General features: G+C 42.2%; 3 protein-coding genes across 3 annotated transcripts; all 3 read right to left on the reverse strand.

Moving 5' to 3' along the window:
• Positions 1-2,948: 2,948 nt before the first annotated feature.
• Positions 2,949-4,880, reverse strand: foxi3b (forkhead box I3b). Its single transcript, XM_080502824.1, has 2 exons — positions 4,150-4,880; positions 2,949-4,043 (listed from the first exon to the last, which is right to left on the reverse strand). Exons 1-2 carry the CDS (start codon positions 4,748-4,750, stop codon positions 3,466-3,468), a joined length of 1,179 nt encoding a protein of 392 aa, XP_080358950.1. The 5' UTR covers positions 4,751-4,880; the 3' UTR covers positions 2,949-3,465.
• Positions 4,881-14,275: 9,395 nt separating this feature from the next.
• Positions 14,276-15,931, reverse strand: LOC308134127 (protein Wnt-8-like; the record flags this gene model as incomplete). Its single annotated transcript, XM_080501757.1, is given in 7 exon segments — positions 14,276-14,326; positions 14,328-14,840; positions 14,933-15,075; positions 15,169-15,294; positions 15,518-15,647; positions 15,751-15,784; positions 15,864-15,931. Coding segments are annotated over 7 exon segments (1,065 nt in total).
• A 573-nt stretch (positions 15,932-16,504) lies between these two features.
• LOC308134129 (protein Wnt-8a-like) lies at positions 16,505-19,305 on the reverse strand (the record flags this gene model as incomplete). Its single annotated transcript, XM_080501759.1, has 6 exons — positions 16,505-17,065; positions 17,245-17,387; positions 17,475-17,600; positions 17,791-17,929; positions 18,073-18,106; positions 19,250-19,305. 6 exons carry the CDS (start codon positions 19,303-19,305, stop codon positions 16,505-16,507), a joined length of 1,059 nt encoding a protein of 352 aa, XP_080357885.1.
• Between the last annotated feature and the right edge of the window lie 2,106 nt (positions 19,306-21,411).

The raw sequence follows: 21,411 nt of genomic DNA on the forward strand, positions 1-21,411 counted from the left end.
TTTCCACATCCACTTGCTGCCAAGCTCAAGCCAGCGCATAGGGAGGCAGCTATAATCTATAATCAGGACAGTTCTTACACACACAAATCTGTCATGCATAACAGCTCTCGTATAATCGCTCTCTGTCTGAGTTTATATTATAAACACTGCGCACACTTGTAAGGCCTGCATTGCACATGCACGCGCGCACACACACACACACACACACACACACACACACACACACACACACACACACACACACACACACACACACACACACACACACACACACACACACACACACACACACACACACACACACACACACACACACACACACACACACACACACACTCACACACACACAGTTGTGCGTTCCGTTAGTTCGACAGGTGTGTGGAGGACTTCACGCAGCAGGTGGAGACGAGGATTTATAGATTTTAATTGTATTACTCTATTGAGCAATAATTCTACTGCCTGAGGCAAGGAAGGTCCATAGCCAGGGTAGCATGTGATTGATGGATGTTGTGCTGGATATCCCTGAATCCAAGAAAAGCCATATAGTCCTATAATACATGTAGATTAGTTGTCAGTGCTAATCCATGACAGCTTAATTTTGTGCTATAAGCACAGTCATTTTCTGCAGGTAAGGGTAGAGACTCAAAGTGAAAGAAGCTTACGTGGAAGTGCTGCTCTGTGTTGCTTTCATCTAGAGAATAAATGAAAGTAGAAGAGAACAAATGCCAGGAGCCAAAAGAAAAGAAGAAGGAAAAAGGATAACTATGTTTTGTCAAGTTAGACAACTGTATTTGTAAAGAGTGTTAACTGCCCACAAAAAGAAAATATTCAAAAGACAAGGGGAGTCCCAAGATGCTGGGAGATATTGTGTTTTGAGTTTCAATAAAAGCAAATTGAGTTTGGTTTCAGGGAATCTGGAAGGTAAATCCCTCAAGTTTTTACCGTTTCTTACCTGGGGAGCTCCATCTGGAGCTCCACATTCTCCCCTCCGCGACTTGTCATCCTCATCCACGGTGTGATTAACAGTTACAAATTTGCATCAGTTTGAAACTGTCTGAGTAAAACAGCAGACGGTGTTGTCTGCTGCTGTGAACGATGTCTGCAAGACAAAAGCCCTATAATGTTTCTGTTGGCAGATACACTGAAAGAGAGCTCATGCTGGAAAGACCACGTACAAGACCTCCCCTATTCTTGATGCCACATCTTCCATCTGCTAGTCTGAACATGACATGAAGTTGGGGGGAAAAAAAACAGACAAACTCGTCGGCTGTGTTTGGAGTGCCTAAACAATGAGGGGTGACGGGTTAGGACCATCATCTTGTCTGATATTTGCTTCAAATTTATATCTGTCTTTGTCAAAATCTTCTCATTCAGCGAGGGGAGAGTATCTGCAGGAAAGAGGAAAGTTATGCTATTTGCATATGTGAATTTGACAGTGATTCTCTGAATGACTTCAGCAGTTTATGGCTGACTGTGAGGCAGGACATTCCACACAGTTAAATCAGGCAGGCCAGTAAGTCGAACTAATAAAGGAGGACTTTATAATCCATCCAAGTGGAGTCTTCTTACTTTGTTTTAAAATCCGTTATGCAAATACTTTTGACTGGTTGACCTCTTATGACAAATGCACTTTGTTATTTGTGCCAGGATGCTAAATTCCTCTTGATCTGGATTTGACGCGCATGTCCTTCACCTCTCTAACTTTTTTTGTCTTTGTGTTTAGTGTAAATTTCTGTCATGCTGCCTGTGTTTCACGGTAAATAAAAGCCTCAGGGTGACATTGATGAAAGGGTTTGTATTTATTTAGATAACCTGTGCGGAGACCAACCACTGAGATGAGAAAATCAACACAAAAATGAATTACTTCAATCATTGTCAAACAATACCAGATGTTTATATGGCAGGTACAGATGCAGTAGAAAGTGACGTTTGAAGATAATGATATTAACATATGCTACCAAATATTTAAATGCGTCTGACTTTCTATATGTCACCTTATTTCATTACGATTGCAAAACTTTTATAATCTACATATATTGCATGTCACGAAACGCTTTACATTCCCTTTATTTATGTTATTTTTTCCCTGTATGTATAAACCGATGTACCCACTTTTTCTTTTTTTCCAGCACTTTATGACAGACAGTATGATGAGACAAGCATGGCTATTTGCAGAATAATGCAGTTTCTTTATCCATGCCAAGAAAGTTATTGATTTGACTAAATCTGTACTTTTTTTTTCTCCCTTCTTGTCGTTTGTTGAGCTGTTTTGAATAAGATTAAATACGTAATGCTGAACTAATCCAGCAGCAATGATTTATTGGTTCAACCGCGACTGAGTGACTGTGTTTAATTTAGCTGCGACTTCACTCATCAGCATCTTTACAGTTGCGCCCCACCACCCCAACCCCTCCCCCCAATAAAGCTGCATGCATCCAGTCAGCACTATCCCTGTGTAAAGGGATTTAAGTGTTTAGTGTAGGGAAGAAGAACAGCATGGGAATGTGGAATTTCAACGTTGAGGAGAATCAGTTACCTATCCATCACACAAAGATCAGGTTTCACAGACATGCAGGTTCCACACTACTGGTCATCGCTTTTTCTGACAGGACAGTTTTCTGTCAGTTGGTACTTATTGTCTCATCTCACTTTGTCATTCTCATGCTTTTATTTATTTTTTCTTCTCTTGTGTTTGCAAGTGATCAGAGGTGAGGGTGCCATTATTCATTTGTCTCCATAGATATATTTAAAAAACAGAAAATGCACCAGTAACTCTAAAACCGTTTATTCATATCAAAAACACAATGCATACAGCTTATACCATTCATTATGAAATCATTTTCTATATTAAACTTGTACCAGCAAACCAACAATCATGTATAACATTACTCAGCACATACAAATATTTACACTTGTGTGTCACACATAACATTAAGTTGAGTTTTCTAGTTATAACACTCCCAAAAAGAAGAAAAAAAGAAGTCTTGTAAATTTTTCTTGTTTATTCTTTCACACACAGTATGTAGACAAAGATGTAATTCAAGCACTCTTAAATGTGCTGCCTGAGCGATGTGTGGGTGATACCATCAGAGCATCACTGATAGCAGAGTGGAATGGCCTGATGTCAGCAGATCAGATCTCGGATCAGTTAATAATGACTCAGATCTGATAGAGCTTAGTGTTAGTTAGAATAATAGCTGACTGAGGATCTGATAGTGACAGTGACTGTGGTTTCAGGTAGTGGCAGTGGCTGCAGCTGATTCAGCTGTTTCTGTGGGAATCAAAGCCTTTCTGCTCGCTGTCACACGCTGTCGTGATCTCAACTGTCTTTGTCAGCCCCAAACATACTTTGTACTGGCTTCACACAATAGAGCCTCTCATAAAGTAAAGTAAGCAGACAGATGAAATTTCCCGTGAAAAGCCTTTCTAAATACGACTTCTCCACCAATAATGTCTTTCTTATTATTAAACCTCTGTGCCCTCCCGATGGTAGATGATTCCTGTTGAGCTCAGTGTGGGGTAGAAGTGCCCAGTGGAACTGTTATATTGACTGAGGATGGGGCTGGTGTAACCGAGGGAAGAGTTGGTAGGTGAAGACGAGAGCACGGGGGGAGCTGGAACTTGGGGTACCCACTCTGGGCCACTTGAGTTGGGGGAGTAGCTGCTAAAGCCTCCTGGTTGTGTGGGTCGATGAGGCCCATCTAAGGAAAGATTGATCTGCAGTGGCCTGTTTAACCCATCACCTCCCACCTCACTTGTCCCTCCGGCAGAGACTCCAGACATCTCAGACAAGAAGCTGCTCAGGCACGGTGTGGGTCCCGACAAGGAAGGAGAGGGGACCCTGTCCGCTGTGGGGGAGATGTTCAGGGCAGGGTTTCCAGAGTGTTTGGGGCTACCCCTCTCACTGTCACCTGACTCTGGAGTCCCAGCGCTGGCATCACTGCCGGAGAGGGAATCAGACTTCCTTTTCCTCTTGCGGCGAAAGTTTCCATTGTCGAACATTTTCTCACAGTTTGGATCAAGGGTCCAGTAGTTGCCCTTACCTATAACATCAGACAGAAGAATTGTTTTTTTTTAGTCTAAAATTAATAGAAGCACTTGGTTGTTTGAGAAAAACAAAATCAGTAAAGAATGATTTAAAAATATTACCTGGATCATCTTCATCTCTTGGAACTTTTTTGAAGCAGTCATTGAGTGACAGGTTGTGCCTGATGGAGTTCTGCCAGCCCGCTTTACTCTTGTTGTAGAAGGGGAAGTTATCAGCGACGTATTGGTAAATCTGACTCAGGGTCAGTCTCCTGTCGGGTGCCCCATGGATTGCCATGGCAATGAGAGCAGAGTAGGAGTAAGGAGGCCTCACCAACTTCATCAAGTCTTCTTGTGAGGGGAGAGAGAACCAGTTCAGTTCACCTCCTGGACCCCCGGCTCCGGCTGGCCCAAGGTAAGGCCTTTGCATGCCATAGTGCTGAGGGACAAAGGGAGGGCCGGGATTACCGGGTGGACCGGTAGTTGTCAGATAGGGTGATGTGTTGATCCCGGAGCTGTTGAACCACAGGTAAGGATTCGTTGAAGGGGTGGTGTAGTCGCTCAGGTCGTAGGAGGTTGGCGTGTTGCGCTGAGGACTCGGCAGCGAGGGAGGAGGGTAGTAACAGTCACCGTACATGCTGAGCTCAGGAGGCTCCTGGCCGAGGCTCGGGAACTGCGGGCCACACCGAGGAGGAGACTGGCCCTGGGCCTCAAATGAAGACATTGTCAGGTTTCTTCTCACCTCAACTCTTGTTCTCTTCTCAACCTTTCCCCCTGGTTGTTCTTCTCTCAGTAAAGATTCTTTTTCTTGAATCTTCTCAGTGCCTGAAATGTTTTTCCTCTCGTCCAGTCGATTGTCTGTTTGTGAATCTTCAGCTCATCCACAGGCTTGTTTGTAAGCTTCCAAGAGATATGCCACTCCGCTACACTATTCTGTTGTCTGTTTGCCCTTCATTTATGTCAAGAGGTCACCTGTCATGCCTGCTTTATCTTTTTCCCTGGATACGCCCACCTGTAATTTGATTGGTTGTTTTCTCAGGTGAGTATCTCATCCTGCTTTCTCTCCGGTTTTTTTTCCTGCTGTCAGCTAGTTCATTCCCCTCAGGGGTTTTGTTCACTCTCAATTAAAGAATTTTCCATTCCAAGTGTCCATCCAGCATTAATTGATTTCAGCCATAAGTGATATATTTTGATGATTGTAATGATATTCTGGTGTTGTGTTGTATGATGTGTTTGTTCGATTGAAAAAGAATATATGTGTGTGTGTGTGTGTGTGTGTGTGTGTGTGTGTGTGTGTGTGTGTGTGTGTGTGTGTGTGTGTGTGTGTGTGTGTGTGTGTGTGTGTGTGTGTGTGTGTGTGTGTGTGTATATATATACATATATATACACACACAAGCTATACAAGCTACAAAAAGACAAGCTCAGCACATGTAGAAGTTCCATTCATAAATAAAGCAAATAATTGAATTGGAAACATTGCATGGGTAATTTTAATAATAACCAAACTAGAAACAAAATGTATTTTGGCATAGGGATTATTAAGATAAATGGTTTGAACAAAAACTCCCAAAACTTCACAGTGATTATGCTGTATTCAAATGGTATTCAAATTCTCTCTGTTTCTGGAGGGTAGTCACAGTAGCCTTTTTTCTCTCATATATGGAAGAGATGACAAAGCCTCACACACTTTTCATTAAAGTAGAAGCCCAAGACAGATAAGACAAAAACATAGGAATATTGTTTTTGCTCCTTCTTTAAATGGGGATCATTAAAATCACAAGAGTTTGATGCTTCAAACTTCAAAGAAAGTTGCCTCATAATCTGCAATACAGGTCTTTAAATCTTCTGCTGTTATGCTGTTATAAATCAATAGTTTGGTTCAGTTCAGTTTCAGACACCATTGGTTCTCATAAACTTCTTCTCTTGTACAGTGTGTGTGCGTGCGTGCGTGTGTGTATGTATGTATATATATATATATAATTTGTTTCATTTTTTCATTCTAGTATTGATATTGGAAAATATTTTTTACGGTGAATTTTACATCAACACAATTATTTTCGCGAAATATTAGTTATAAATGCAACAAAATCACTCACAGTGACGTCATTCAGCACGGTGCGCAGCGCGTGCCTGGTTGTCAGTCATTATATCGCGAGATTCTACTGTCAAATCAAGTACATTTCCTCACGGTGAGTTTATTTCAAAATTTTCTCATATTTTGTATATTTAAATATCTCACGGTAAACTATACTTCCGTCTTGAATTCAAACCACTTCACTCCGGACGCCGTGTTCGCTCTCTGAGTGTTAAATTGAGAAAATATACCATTCTGGAAGAACCTAGCATGCTAACATGTTTCTCGTCACAAACCATCGCGAGGCTCGTCAAACGAATAGATTTAATACATCATACAGGTAAAAACTGAAGCGTCTGATAAATTAGGATTAGTTTATCGGCTGAAACTCCTCTGTGTCAGGTGAACAGGTGGTTTATAATATCGTGGCGATGCCCGACTTGTCCCCCGCTGAGCTCCCGCGGAGCCCCGACGTCGACACCTCGGAGCTCCACCGGGATCTGGAGCGCGTGACTGAGAGCGTCGAGGACATGGCAGGTGCGTGTTTCACAGCGCGGCGGATACGTCTGAGGACTGTGTTTATCCGTGCTGATGGCCTGCGGTGGCCCTCCACAGTGCAGCTGACCTGGATGGCTTACGACATGGTGGCCCTGCGGGCCAGTCCCGAGCTGGGAGCCGCCATGGAGGCGCTGCAGGCTGCGTACGAGAGATGCAAAGCCGCAGTCTGCGGAGACTCGCACCCGGAGCCCGGCGTGGAAGACAATCCCGGGCCTGCTGCGCCAGCCGTCGCAGAAAAATGATGATTTCAAGCCTCCAGTGTTGCACTGAGATTAGCTGCTGTTCAATTGGATTGTAATTGTTTTGTGTTCTCGTCTATATTGCGGCAGCTCTGTTCCCTGTTGTGTTTATTACTGTTTGACCGTCAAGTGTTATGATTTGTTTGAGATGCATTAAATAAACTAATTGAAAATGAGGTTGTTTTGTTTGTTTGTTTGTTTTTTATATAAACCTATTATACTGATGCCATTTTCCATTGGATAATAACAACACTGTCAACTTCAAATTGTGTAATGCTTTCCACAAAGAGAGAGAAAAAAAGTTGACATTAACCGTTTTTGATTCACTGGAATAATTTCTCAGATGGAAAACTCTGACAAGGGAGCAGAACAAGCCGCTGCAGTTTGCACTGATCTGGATAACATCCTGAGAGGGCTGGACTCCTGGTCTAACTGCATGGATCAGCTTGCACGTATGGGTGACTGTTTATCTCCATCCACTCACTTTGCACCCTCACAAGTGTCAAAAACCATCAATTACAATAGCAAAAAAAAATGTATGTTGATCAATTTGGAAATATGCAAAGGGCATGACGAAATTGAGATCCTTGAAATGAAATGTGATAAGTGAAAGCGGGTGATTATACGCCGGCTTAGCCTTGCTTGTGGATGTCACCAGTCCAGAGTTACATGAGGCCACACGATGTCTGTCAGATTGCGGCTCTGCTGATGGGCAGATAGGAGTAACTGAAGGATTTCACACACACAGTTGTCCTTCAAGTCGACTGACAGGCTTGATGTCGCAACCTTTCGTTTTTGTTTTTGCCATGAGGGACAGTTGTGGGTATAGTTTGTCAGAATAATCTCTCTACTTGTCTTGGTTTTGACTATCTCTTCATTTGAACGCTGCAACACCTGGTAGTTTGAGGTGTGTTAAGAACTGTGACACCTGATCTCTTGTCTGTAGCATGCAAAGAAATGCCTATGAACAGGAAACTGATTTGTACTTTGAAAAATCAAGTGTCCCTTCTAGTATAATGGTAAAGCACAAGGTAAAGGCATCATTTTGTTAAAGATTTAGTGTTAAAATGTTGCTTTTACCCTTCTTCCTTAATTGTCAAGGGTTTCAGCTGCGAGTTGTTTGTTTTGGATATTCCTTTGACAATTAATGTGCATATTGATGTCTTTGTGGCTCTTGGAGAAATGTACCTTTTACCTTCATAGTAAAACACAAGAACTACTTGAGCTTAACAAAAGGAAATGGAGAAGAAGATAAGAGTACTTTTTTTTTTTTTAGTCTGAAGTGAAATAATAGTTGATGTTTACTGGAGGCTGTTGTGAAACAAGATATTTGTTTTCTGTCTGCAGTGCAAACCCATCTGAAACTATGTGATCTGATTGCTTGTGTTGGCCACCCCGACAAGCTGGAGCTTCTCAAAATCCAGGACGCGTTGAAGGAGCAGCATCCCGCAGTTTGACCTGAAACGGAGCGTACGAAGAATGGAGGTAATGCAGTGAGCCTGGAAGACACAGCTTAGGAAAATACACAAACTGGCAGGCGACTAAAAATACAAGTGAAGGTAGCCAAAATACGGGTTGCATAACAATGACCTTTTGAGGGAGTGAAAATTGCGGCATTTGTTTTTAGGTTTCTTCAAAATATTCTGAACACACCACATAAGCACACAGATTAGCATATAAAAGAAAGTAAAAAAGACCCAAACGCTGACATCAAGCCCGGTGCTCTGATCTGGTCAGAGTCCCACGGGGGGCACAGGATGTGCCTCAGAAGTCTGGTCTGTGGCAGCAACTGGCTGTGTGAGAGAGAGATGGGTAATCGTCTCCGTCACCCCGGGGAAGCTCTATAGCACAACAGCACACACACACAAAAAAGATGTCGGAGACCTAATGACGCAGCACAAGTCAGCAGCAAACATTACCCGGGGCGTGCTGCAAGATGTGAAGTTTTTAGTTTACTCCAAGGGAGCACACTGATTTCTTTCGTACATTTGTAACCCTGTGAAGCTTAAGTTGCCTTTCCTTTTGTGTGTTTGTTTGTTTGTTTGTGTCTACTCCCGTTGGAGAAGGATGAGGTTTGTGAGGATGCGAGATGCAGCATCTGGCCTCCTTCAGAGCATCTTCAGAGCCTGGTGTCTGATCAGCTTTTCTCCATACCAGCGGGAATTCAATTCCTGGATGCACCCTGTTAGAGGAATGGTAGTAAATAACTTGACTTGTGTTTATTTTGGGAGACGTGTTGTTTCAAGTTGCATAAGATCACTCCAGTTAATCAGCATCTGTGGTAAAAAGCAGTTCCTCGAGTTCTCATGTCGGGATCCCTGTTGTGTTCTTGGTACAACACCGCCATCTGCTGTCTGTTGTCTAAAAGTGCTCCCAGTGTGGAATCAAACTGAAGGTTTTGCTCTTGTGTGGCCTGCTGTTTGATTTAAAGGGGCTCTGTGGGCACTGGAAGAAGGTAAATATGTTTAATTGCCCTGAGAGGGGAATAAGTCATACCATAGAAATAAGAGCAGTATTCCCTGCCAAGACCTTGGTTCACATGTGGTTCCGAATGCCTGTTTAAACACGTCTGTTTAGGGAGTCTTGTGGGTGGCTTTCTAACAGATGCATTGTAACACTGCCTTCTGGTGGACAAGAGCTGTATTGTGGAAAAAAAAATATATGGCATAATCAACTCAATAAAATATTTTTTGTCCTAAGTTGCTATAACGCATTGAAACATTACTTAATACAAAGTGCCTACCAAATGTGGGATATTCTGTCTGATATAAGTCATCTTGTTTTATTTTGATGGCTTATTGTTTTTTCTCGTTTCCAACTTGGATTTTCTGCTCGACACCATAAAAATATTTACCTGAACAGTTAGATCGTCCATCTTACGGTCAAAAGTTGCATATATTCATTCTAAAATTGTGTGCTTTTTGACATTTACTGACACATTCCGTCCCAGGCCAGACCCTCTTGTACAAATAGTTAAAAAGTATGTCATTTTGAGAAGATCCAAACAATCTGGTTTGATTACATTTCAGAAAGAAACAGTGGTGGTGTGCAAGAAGGACAAAGGGATGTTTTCTTGACCTTGTTGAGCAAATCTGCACAGTAAAAGAAGGGTTGTGTTACTCACTTTAATTAAATGTTTCCTTACTTAAATGAGTTTTCTTCTACTCTCTGGTTGATTTCACAGTGGAGCTTGATGATTATTTAATGAAGGTGTAATTCCAGTCAGAACTCTGCTCAGCCTGTAGCTTGATGTCAGATTTGCTGCTGTGATTTGTAACCATGCACAAAAAGGAGTCTTTTCTTTTGGTAAATCATTTCATAGTTGTAACCATAATACTTGGTTACTAATCATGTGGCATCGAAATACCTGATAATTTCCCTTTTTGAATTAGGCCGCATCGAATGGTCACATGCTTTTGTGTTATGTGTGGCATAACTGCTGCAAACTCTAGATACTGATCATAAAGTGTCTTGATTGACTTCTCTGAAGACCGTAATCAGGATGGAATTCTGTAAACAGTGGCATCACCACAGTCAGGGAACAAATTGTCCTCCAAGATGGACTCAGCCCCTTAAATGATTTGCGGATCAGCTCGGTCGTGATATTGAGAATGAAAACGATTCCAGCTGTGCGTGGTTAAAGATGGCCATCATGAGGAAGTAGTGACAGGCTGCTGTAGCAACATATGTTTCTTCCATATCCTACTGAAACTGCTGTTTATTAAATATATTTATTGTTAAGTCCACCAAACAAGAAACAACTTTAAATATGCACTTTGTCATTCACAGAGATAATTTGGCATTTTATTAATGAACATAATCAGCTGTGCTGCTCCTCCCATTGGTGCGTGCTCCTTATAGAATTTATAAAGATAACACATGTACTTTTCAATAGTATATACGATTTTGTCACTAAGCATTTTTACAACAAAGAAATGAGCTTCAAAATATGATTTTCTTTCATTAGATGTACAGTTTAGTACAACCAATGGTGCATTACAATGATGAGCTTATGTCTACAAAAAACATTGTGCTTACAGAAAATCATTAAGAAATACACAAGTCATAATCCATCATATTCTACATTATGGTATGAAACTATACCATAAGAAAATCTATCAATCGGCTCAAGGTGACTAAATATCAAATACAGCAAACTTTGAATAGGCAGATTATTTTGTTTGGAGTGATATGAAAGTGATGTCTTCATGCTTTCTTCAAGGTGAGGTGTCATCAGAAATTGCATCCTTCATTGAATAGTCGTAATAAATAGAAAATAAACAAAGTCTTAATGGATAAGTGCATGCCTCACGTATATGCTACTAATACAAATAGACTGAATATTACACTACATAAACAAAAGAAAGAAATGTCTTACTTTAATACCACTCACCCATTTCTTGTAGTCAACAGGACTTGAGACTTGGGGAATCCCAGCCTCATTTTGCTTTGGATTGAGTCTTCATCAAACTCATGCTGTCACTTATATGATATATTTGCCAAGAACAATGAAAGCTTAACTCAACAGTCTTGAGTCAATGACCTCTTAAGGCAAGCTTTTTTCCCCCATAAATGGTATCAGATATAATTTTACTGGTGTATTACTGCTGCCGTTTATTGTATGTTTACCTATGCTTTAAAAAAAAAAAAAGTAAACAATAACATGGCGTTGTATGTTGGGTCAGGTTTGTCTTCCAGTTGGTCTACAGTCAGACTACTCTGGCATCTCACACCCAGGCGTCAGAGGAGGGCATCTGGAGAAAAGGGTGATCAATCATGCTCAGCACCCCCAAGCCCGTCTGGATGAATACATGAGTTTCCCCAGGGGGTCTATGTGGGAGGTCACATCTCAACTCTCGTGTATGTCCGTAGCAGGTCTGATTAACCCGCCCTCCTATTCAATAAAAGACACCAGACTGCCACAGCGGGTCATTCATGACGCAATGCACAGGAAAACTTCCAGTCTTTCGATGTTTTTTTTTACAGTCTCCATATACTTTGAAAGTTACTGTTCTGTGTAAAACGTTCCCTTGTTTAATAAACTGATCAAAAAACAGTGAATTATAATGAGATGGAGGTTTTGCTCTCTTTTAGAGCACAACGATGAAACGACATCATATGGGACCAATCTGGAACCAGGCTTGTGCTCAGTGGAGGCCAGGAATTAAGGGCGGATCACTGAGGGCTTCCAGTAGAGCAAAACCTTTATTAACTCACAGCAGGACAGCGTGGGAAATACAGGACATCCCCAGAAGTGAACTGACAAATGGGAGGAATGGTTGACTGGTGGTTGGTCATTTTAGCTTGTTGAGGGTAAACAAATTGGTACCAATAATAATTACGTCTTATAACAAGACTGAGCCATCAGAGTCTTGTATTCAAGAACTGTGTGACTGAGTTGTGCAGCTTATTTTAGTGATGATGCAGATCAGTTACAGAATTATTGTGTTAATGTAAGACGTAAAGCAAAGCTGCATTTTACATTCATTATAAATCCATGCAATCATCTGTGCAGCATCCCCATCAATTGTAGCAGAGGCTAATGTCATATAAATGAACTTTTAACACAAACTATTTTATGACACTATAAAATGTGTAGAGTCATAAAAGTTATTCAACTATATTTTATAACTTCCGTATTGTTCCACAATTCTTTCTCATTAACACTGGTTGGTAAATAACACAATGATAAATATACATATACATTTCAGCTTTACATTCATAATAATTCAAAGGCATGTCTTACTAGTCTGTCCACCAGTGTACCTGATTGCTGCTTTTACCTTAAAAATATAAAACTACTCAGTATGCAATCATATACTGTGCACATAAAGAAGTGCAAATGTGTTTTAAACATGTAGGTTATGCATATGTTCACATACCTAATGCAGATAAGACTCATTTCAAGGATTTATTTTGGCAATTACAGGATTACTTTTTACATGCTACCTATAAGAACGTCCTGCTATTCTGTAAAAATCAAGGTTGTGCTGTGCTGGAGCTGATACCAACTAACTATGAGTGAGGGTACCCTGGACTGGTCACAAACAGAAATGCACAGGCAATTTAGCTCCAATTAACTAAGCCAGTTTACCTCCCTTGCATGTTTTTGGACTGTGGGTGGAAACATGCAAACCCCACTGTGTACAGAGACAATATCAGGCTAGAAATTGTTTAAATGTGTTGGATTTTGTCAATTTTAATCTTGTGCAGGAAAATAAAGTGGAACATCTGGAAGGTTATAGGATGAAGTCATGTGAACTTTGCAAGACATTCATAATGCCATTCTTTTCCATTTTCATTTATTTGAACAGTCTTGGAATTTCCAGCAATAGCGCGATTTAAATATGTGCTTCTTTTTTTTTTAGTCTTCAATTATTTAGCTGTACACCTTAGTTGATCTATAGTACAATGATATTCCTGTTGTATCTTCCTCACTTATCTGTCTTGCATGTAAAGATAGTGAAACAGTCCTGGAACCAGCCCTCCCTCCTCTGCTGGACTCCTACCCCCTCTACGTGGTCCCCTCCAGGCCAGGACCCCCTGACGGAGGTAATATCCATGCCATCGGTCATTCAGCTGAGACAGTGGCAGATTTATGACACGTCCAGCTGGGTGCAGGATTTTTGGGAGATCCAGGGGGTAGAGAAGAAGGAAGTGAATGAATGGCTCCTTCAGACGGCAGACATATACCAGTGGGTGGAGTCGGGGCTCCTCTCAGACCTAATTACTTGCAAATTATAAGATTAGAACGTAACTCGCTCCCAGGGCGGAATGCGAGTCACGCTTATTTATAACCTGTGTAATGGTTGAACCCCAGTGTGACCCACTTGCTGAGAAAAGCGCCGGGATACATGTCTGTCAAGGCGTTTCCTCTCACGCTTTGATGTATTGTCATACCGTTGCATTGCCCCTGGGCCGTGTCACAAACTGAAATAGCCATCCATGGCCGGGTTATTAAGCCGAATACCTTCTAAATTATGAAGGCGCAAAGAGCTCTGCTTGCTTGTCTATGCTCTTTGAATGGAGTCAATCCACATTGACATCAAAGTGATAGTGGATCCACGGCGGATCATCACCTTGGTGAAGTGTGAGCTTCACCATGTTGCCCCTTGTAATCCCCCACAATAAGTGTATTGGCTACATTCTTATTCTGATGTGTGTGCTGTCATTGAGTCGAGTGGCACTGTGATTAAGTTAAATGGGGGTAATTACATTAGGATGAAAACAAACCTGGCACAGTGAAGTTCACGCACATTTTATTGGAGAAGCAAAAAAAAAAAAAAGGCAAGATATTTATAAATACACATTTAAACACAAAGACATGGAAACGAACGGAAAAGTCCAAAGAAGCAGATGACGGGTGCATCTAAAGCCATTAACGCCGTTTAGGCCCCCGATGTCTCTCCCCGGAGCCAGACGCGTCCCCCTCCCTCCCTCCCGGCGCACACGTGTTTGACCACGACCCGGGAGCAGTCCTCGCAGTTCACCTTGCAGCACCACTGGAACTTGCAGTTGCAGCTGCTCACGATCTCCGTGCGCCTCTCCTCCACACGCAGGCCACACTCGTGACACAGCCGGCGGCAGCTGCGCCTCTCCCACTGCGTGCGGCCCTCTCCGTGCTGCAGACACTCCCGGCCCTCGGTGCCTTGCAGCCCCAGGCTGCTGTTCCTCCGGCAGTAGTCTGGAGACTCGTCCAGGAAGACGAGCTCCGTCCGCGCGATGCTGGAGAACGCGTCCCGGATGGCGCCTCGGTTGTCCGCGCTGTTCCCCGCCTTCACCGGCTTCTTGCCGACCTCCAGTTTCTGTGCCTGGCCGTGTTTGATCTTTAAGTAGTTTCCCACGTCTCTGAAGTCGGACAGTTGCGACCAGCAGGTTTGGACCGTGCAGCTCTCCGACATGCCGTGGCACCTGCAAATGCGCCTCATCTTTTCCTTCACAGCCTGTCGTCAGAAAAAACACAAACATGGCTTTAGATGACGACACTGACTTAAGGTGTGCTTGGGGGGAAAAAAAGAAAAAAGAAGTCACTCACCAGCCGTCCAGCTGCATTGTTGTGAAGGTTGACTGCAGCCTTGGAGTCCTGGCCTGTCTCCTGCGCGTCCACGTACTGCTTGGAAATTCTCTCCCCGAAGTCTACGTTGTCACTGCAGCCTCCCCACAACCATCCACGACCACCTGCACACAAAGTAAAAATCACACACACTGAATTATTAAAAAAAAAAAACTCTTGATGCACAAAGCCCTTGTTATTGTCACAGTGACCCTCACCAAATTTCCCGTTCTTTGAGACGTCGCAGCCACAGTTGTCCAGCTCTCCCAGAGTGCAGTTCCTGGTGAGTGTGTACATGACTCCTGCTGCACTGATGGCACGGATGAAAGCCGTCTCTTTGGTGGCTAAACGGGGGAAATTAACACACAACAGATTATGCCTGCACCAGGACATTTGTGGATAATCATCTGGTGACGATGGAAATATGGAAGAACAAGTGTAGGCAATTTAATGTTATGACGCATTTTAAATAGAAATTTATAGGGGGGGGGGGGGTAAAAACTTGACTTGGTCATATGAAAAATGTTTGTTGCACAGTTGAATTACTGCCACAGAAGCACGACTTACCCCGCCTCAGGGCCTTCAGCTGAGTTGCGCTGTCGGGGCAGTTCCATCTGTCCCAAGCAAACTGATATTTGCACTCCTCGATGCCACTCTGAGTGCCAACCTGCACGCTTTTTGTATAGGTGAGGTAGGCCTGTAAAAGAAGTGATATGTTTGCATCCACAATTTGCATTGTTTTCAACAACTTGTCGGTGTAATCAAAAATAATGAAATTGTGATTTTTTTTTCAAATTCACCTTTGGTCCCGTCATAAGGAAGTTACTCGCAACCCTGAGAAGAGGAATACAGCAGCTGGGTTAATTTATTTTGCATCGTCTCGCGAGTGGCAAATTAATCATTTTAATCTTACCAAGCTTGTCCCGGGTATATTGTGCACGAAAGTGTAAGGAGGTAAATAAAAGATGACATGATTTCCATCTGTCCTAAGAAGATCTCAGTATTTTTTGACCTGGCACGGAGCAACTTCTCACTTTAATTGAACGTGGAAGAGATGTTAGTCATGTTCTTTGTCCTCGAGGCCAGAGGATGGTGATTGGGCGAGTGGTTGAGGAAACGCCTCATATGCACACGTCAAAGAAAAGTATCAGGCCACAATATTTTCATTGTTAAAGTTGCTAGAACACGAGGCCACCGATATACAAATAAAAAAATTGAAGTGATGGTTCAAGTATTTTATATATATAATACAAAAATATTTATTCGTGAATATTCTCAAAATAACTTTAAAATATCAAAAATAAAGACATTTCAGACATTACAGAACACAATTCAGTTATCTCCTAAATTTCCTAATGTTAAGAAACACTTTTGGCCTCAACAGATATGTTGGAATTAATTCAATCAGTAAAATAAAGTGCATTAAGATGAAGACATGCTGACAAAAATAATAATAAAAATGAACTCACATTCATGCAAATCATACCAATGGTTATTTCAGTTCATAATGATAAAGCCAGTGGCAATTGATGCCGTGTTTAGTTATGCAGCAAATCATTGTCTGTGTGCATTGTTCCTGCGCTTGGCTTTCTGTTTTCTCAAACTATCCCTTCGCACACAGAAATATTTAGTCACCACTTGTGTGCATTTTTCGCACTTAACCGTGCAGCACCAGTGAAATTTGCAGTTGCAGGTGCTGACAACATCAATGCGCTTCTCAGCCACTCTGAGGCCGCACTCGAAGCACAACCTGCGGCAGCTCTTCCTGTCTCTCTGGGGCATGTTCCTGTTCCCTTTCAAACACTCTCGCCCCTCCGTGCCCTGCACCCCCAGGCTTTGGTTCTTTAAACAGTAATTTGGTGACTCCTCCAGGTAAACGAGTTCTGTTCGGGCAAAACTCCGGAAGGTGTGCGCGATGCCTCCTCTGTTGACGGCGCTGTTCCCCGCTCTCGCTGGTTTCTTGTCCATCTCCAGTTTGTTTGCTTGATCATACTTCATTTTTAGGTAGTTTCCCACTTCTCGAAATTCGGCCAGCTGCATCCAGCAGCTCTGGATGCTGCAGCTCCCAGAAACTCCGTGACACTTACAGGCTCTCCTCATAGTAGCTTTGATTGCCTGCCAAAAGAGGGAATGTGACAAACTTTACGCAAATGCGAAAAATACGCAAATAAGTAGTTACATGTTTTTTTGGTTTTTTTTGCTTCACTTACTTAGGCAATCAGTGCCTTCATTGTGAAAAGTGATGGATGACAAACAATAACTACTAATATTCTAATAGATAGATCATAACCTACCAGTCTGCCCGCTTCGTTGTTATGTAGGTTGATTGCTGCGCGCGAGTCGTGCCCACCCTCAAGCGCATCCACAAAGTGTTTGGAAATCTTCTCTCCGAACGCCACATTGTCACTGCAGCCTCCCCATATCCATCCTCTGCCACCTAGTAATCATAAAGGTCAAATCATTGCATTGTATGTAAAGAAACCATGGTCTATGGTGAAAATAGATGACCGCAGTGAATGCGCACCCGTTTGTCCAATTCTGGAGTCATCGCAGCCGCAGTTATCAAAGTCCCCCATTGTACAGTTTTTGGTGAGAGTGTACATAACTCCCGCGGCGCTGATGGCATGGACAAAAGACGTTTCCTTTGTAGCTACGACAAAGAAGCAAAATAAAATTGTGTTAAGTTGATCCTGTTTCTCACCATAACTGCGTAATGGCTGTTACAAAAATGCGCGTAAAAGGTGCTTTGGGCAAAGTTTAACTGCAGCAAATCACTACACATCATATCTAGCGGTCATAAATATGACATTGAAGTATGTGGATGTTCTTACAGTTCTTACCACGTCGAAGGCCGCTGTGTGTTGATAGCTGGAGTGTGCTCTCTGGACAGTTCCACTTCTCCAATGCGAACTGGTGTTTGCACTCCTGTATACCTCTCTGTGCGCCCACTCGCACGCTGCTGGCATAGGTCAAAAAAGCCTTGGAACAAAGTACAAAGAACTGTGATATACAATGTATAAATTAACTCAGGAAAGATTATTGGTATTTTAATATGGTCACAGATTTTATATCAACTCCAAGGAAATACGTTTTACGCACAATTTCCCTCTAATTGGATTTACCTTCGGTCCAGTCATGAGGAAATTGTTTACCGTCCTATTAAAAGAGAAATAAGAAAGCAATGAGACCATGGCAGTGATAACGCACTCATATTGCACCTTTGCATTGAAAAATGTTTCGCAAATGAGCAAAATACCAAGAAGATGCCACTGGAAACAAACAGCAAGTGGACATAGCCATGACGGCGAGGAGATTCTGTAGTTCCATAACTCCTGAGTCCAGGCGGAGTAGTCCAGATGTGGATAATCTCTGAGATGAGAGAGCAACTGTTTTGCTGCCTCTCTCCACCCTGACGATATTTATACGTCCTGGCTCCAGCGAATGACAGATTTGCGCTGCAGGTAACGGTTCACTGTGAAAATGCGTCAAGAGGACATTGATTGCTGCGTCTCAGAGACAAATAGGTGCCGTCGGTGCATAAGTGCACTTCAAAGAAGTGACGCAGACAGTTTAACAGCCCCTCATTCATTCACCTGTCGTTCCCAGGCTTGAATCCGTATATACTTTTCCCACGAAGGGAATCAGAATTAAATCGACACGACCAGAACTGACTGGTGAATGAAAGCCCCCCCCCATTGATCCTGAAAACAATCAATCTGTTGAATTTAAATCGATTTTTTTATGTGTAAACATCAGCACACGAGGACACATAAGGTTGCTGGAGAAGCTAGTGAGGTTGCATCAACAATCACACACACCTTAGACCACGTTATATAAATATTGCAGTGGTTTTTTAATGTAGGTTTTCAAGGTGGGATTTAATGTCCCCTCATTAATAGTACTTCTGAACTGTTAAACGCTGTAATACATCAATGAATGCCAGCCTGAGACTTTTGTTGTGATGTTGAAGCGTTTGGGAAATGGCACCAGTGTCCCGGGGGGGCGACACAGCGCAGCTACAAAACTTTAAAGCTTTTCAGGGGTGACGGTATATAGTCATGTAAATACTGCCTCACACATCGGCGAAATTGGCATCGTCCTGATAATAGGATAATAGTTGTTTCCCTGGGAAACAACTCGGTGTGAAAACAGTCTGGAATTTACAAGCGTATAAACACATCGGGAGCTTTAACGTTTTAACCATTAAATTGCAGTTTAGTTTGGTCACTCCTTTTTGTCACATATTTGGCTCGGATTTTAAAACCGAACGTAAAGCTGCATTAAATGGACACTCCTCACTTCCACAGGGGTGAGCTCGTGATCCCTAATGTATCCCAGATGTAAAGCGCACTCATCGCGCCAGTTTCGATTATCTTTGCGCAGTTTTTTCCCCTGCTGATTTGGAGGATCTACTCAGCGTTAATCGCTTGTCAAGCATCATCCAAAGCCACTCAGAATCTCTTAAAGCCACCATTCACTCAGCGCAGCCGGACAATGGACTGAGATATGATCGAGAGGCGTAGGTGTGGATAATCCCCACTAATTAGATATCAGCTGCTCATTTTCCACCCTGAAAGAAACTTGGAGCGCTCGGCACCAACTTGTCAATAACGGCTACGGAGTGATTACAATCAACCTGAGTAGAACTCTCCATAATTTATGTGCAGTTGAAGGATTTTATCGAACATAATTTTATTATTATTATTATTATTATTTTCCTATCTTGATGAGTAAACAGCAGCCAGTGATTATCTAAAGATGGCCGCAGAAGATAGCTGGTCGTGAAGATTCAATGAAAATCAACCTAATGCATGTAGAAGAAGTCTTGCTCAAATGTCAACGTGGCTGGAGTGGATGCATATGCGTTGTAGTGTACTTGTCTTTGTGCATACTTAAACACACTCTGTATGCATATGGGGACTTACCAATGTCTGGGTATAAAAATGCCCATCTCCTTAATGTAATTGCTGCACATTTCAGCCCTATTAGGCAGTCTGGACACCACTGGTGGATGAGCTGCAGTGCAAGGTGAGAAAAATGGAGCAATGACGGCTGAGGAGGTGTCAGGTCTGTTAGACTGCAGGAGGGGTGGCAGGGCGAGTGACGCCAGGCTGCAACACCAGCCAGGAGGACACTATAATCATTATGCTAGTGCTATTTCTGCCCTTTTCTCATTACATAAATAAGTGACAATAATTCAGGTGCTGTGCAAACAATAAACAAAACCGTGACATTATGCCACTAATTTCCATCCTGTTATAGGCTCTTCAAAATCAGTTTAATTGGTAGTTTTATTGCACTTTGCATGATCTAATTTAATTTTGACGTGTTCAATATTGTTTTCGGGATGTTTCTGTGATTAGATCGACCAAGCATCCAATAGAGGAGCAATTCCTTTAGAATTAAAATCATGAATTTGCTGTTTTAACTGATTTCTACACAATGATGTAAAACTTCATTGTTTGATCTTAAAATGTTAAAATAAGTTAAGAAAACGTCCCATCCATACCATGGGATGACATTTTGATGAGCTCAGCAGTTATTTTAGCTCATTTTCATTAGTTAAGCAACAGTAATAGCGTTCAGACTGTGGTATAGTGGCCTGCGCTCTTGCCTCACAGCAAGAATATCTTCAATTCGAGCTCATTTGTGGTCTTTCTCTGTCATTTTCCAGCTCATGGGGTTAAGTGTGATTTTAAATGATCAATATGTCTAACTGTGATTGTGTGTGACTGTCTGGCTCCCTTTATTTTCCCCCCGGAGAAATGCTCAGGTGGCATCAACTTCATTCCTAAAGGACAAAATCTAAAGAAACTACAGAAAATCATTGAAAAATCTAATTGTATGGCAGAGATTCCAGGTCTAACCAGGCAAAAAGCAGATTAAATATTTGTAAATCTTTTTAAATATCCAGTACAAATGCCCCACTAATGTTTTCTTTTAATACATTAAAGCTTTTTCTCAAATTCAGGTGACCTTTTGAAGATCATGAATAGTAAGACTTTAAACATTGATAGATTGGATATATTTGAGCATGTATTTGACTTTATTTGTGTGCTTGTAAAGCCATGCTCTCTTTATAATGAGTGCATTGTGTGTATGTATTTGTGAATGGAATTGTCTGCATGAATAAGACAGCCAAAAATGCTCAGGACAGACCAGTTCCATGTCTTCATATTTATTTCATAAAGAAAAGTAAAAAGTTTATTAAGAAAACATCCCACATGATTAGACTTGACCGCCCTCCGTGCCTGTAGACAACCCCCACCTCCCCTTTAGCCTGGATGCTTGCCTATCTCTCTGTGCTACATCACTATACCACTCCCCAGTTTGGCAATATTGGAGACATGCTAGCTATGGGCTAACAGTGCAAGACAGGCACCCAGGCAGGCATTTTCAGAGTGGTAAGAGAGTCCCCCCCCCCCCCCCCCCCCCCCCACCCACCCAATGTGAGGATGCCA

This window comes from Blennius ocellaris (assembly GCF_963422515.1).
Source record: "Blennius ocellaris genome assembly, chromosome: 9".
In the NCBI taxonomy this organism is placed as follows: Eukaryota; Metazoa; Chordata; class Actinopteri; order Blenniiformes; family Blenniidae; genus Blennius; species Blennius ocellaris.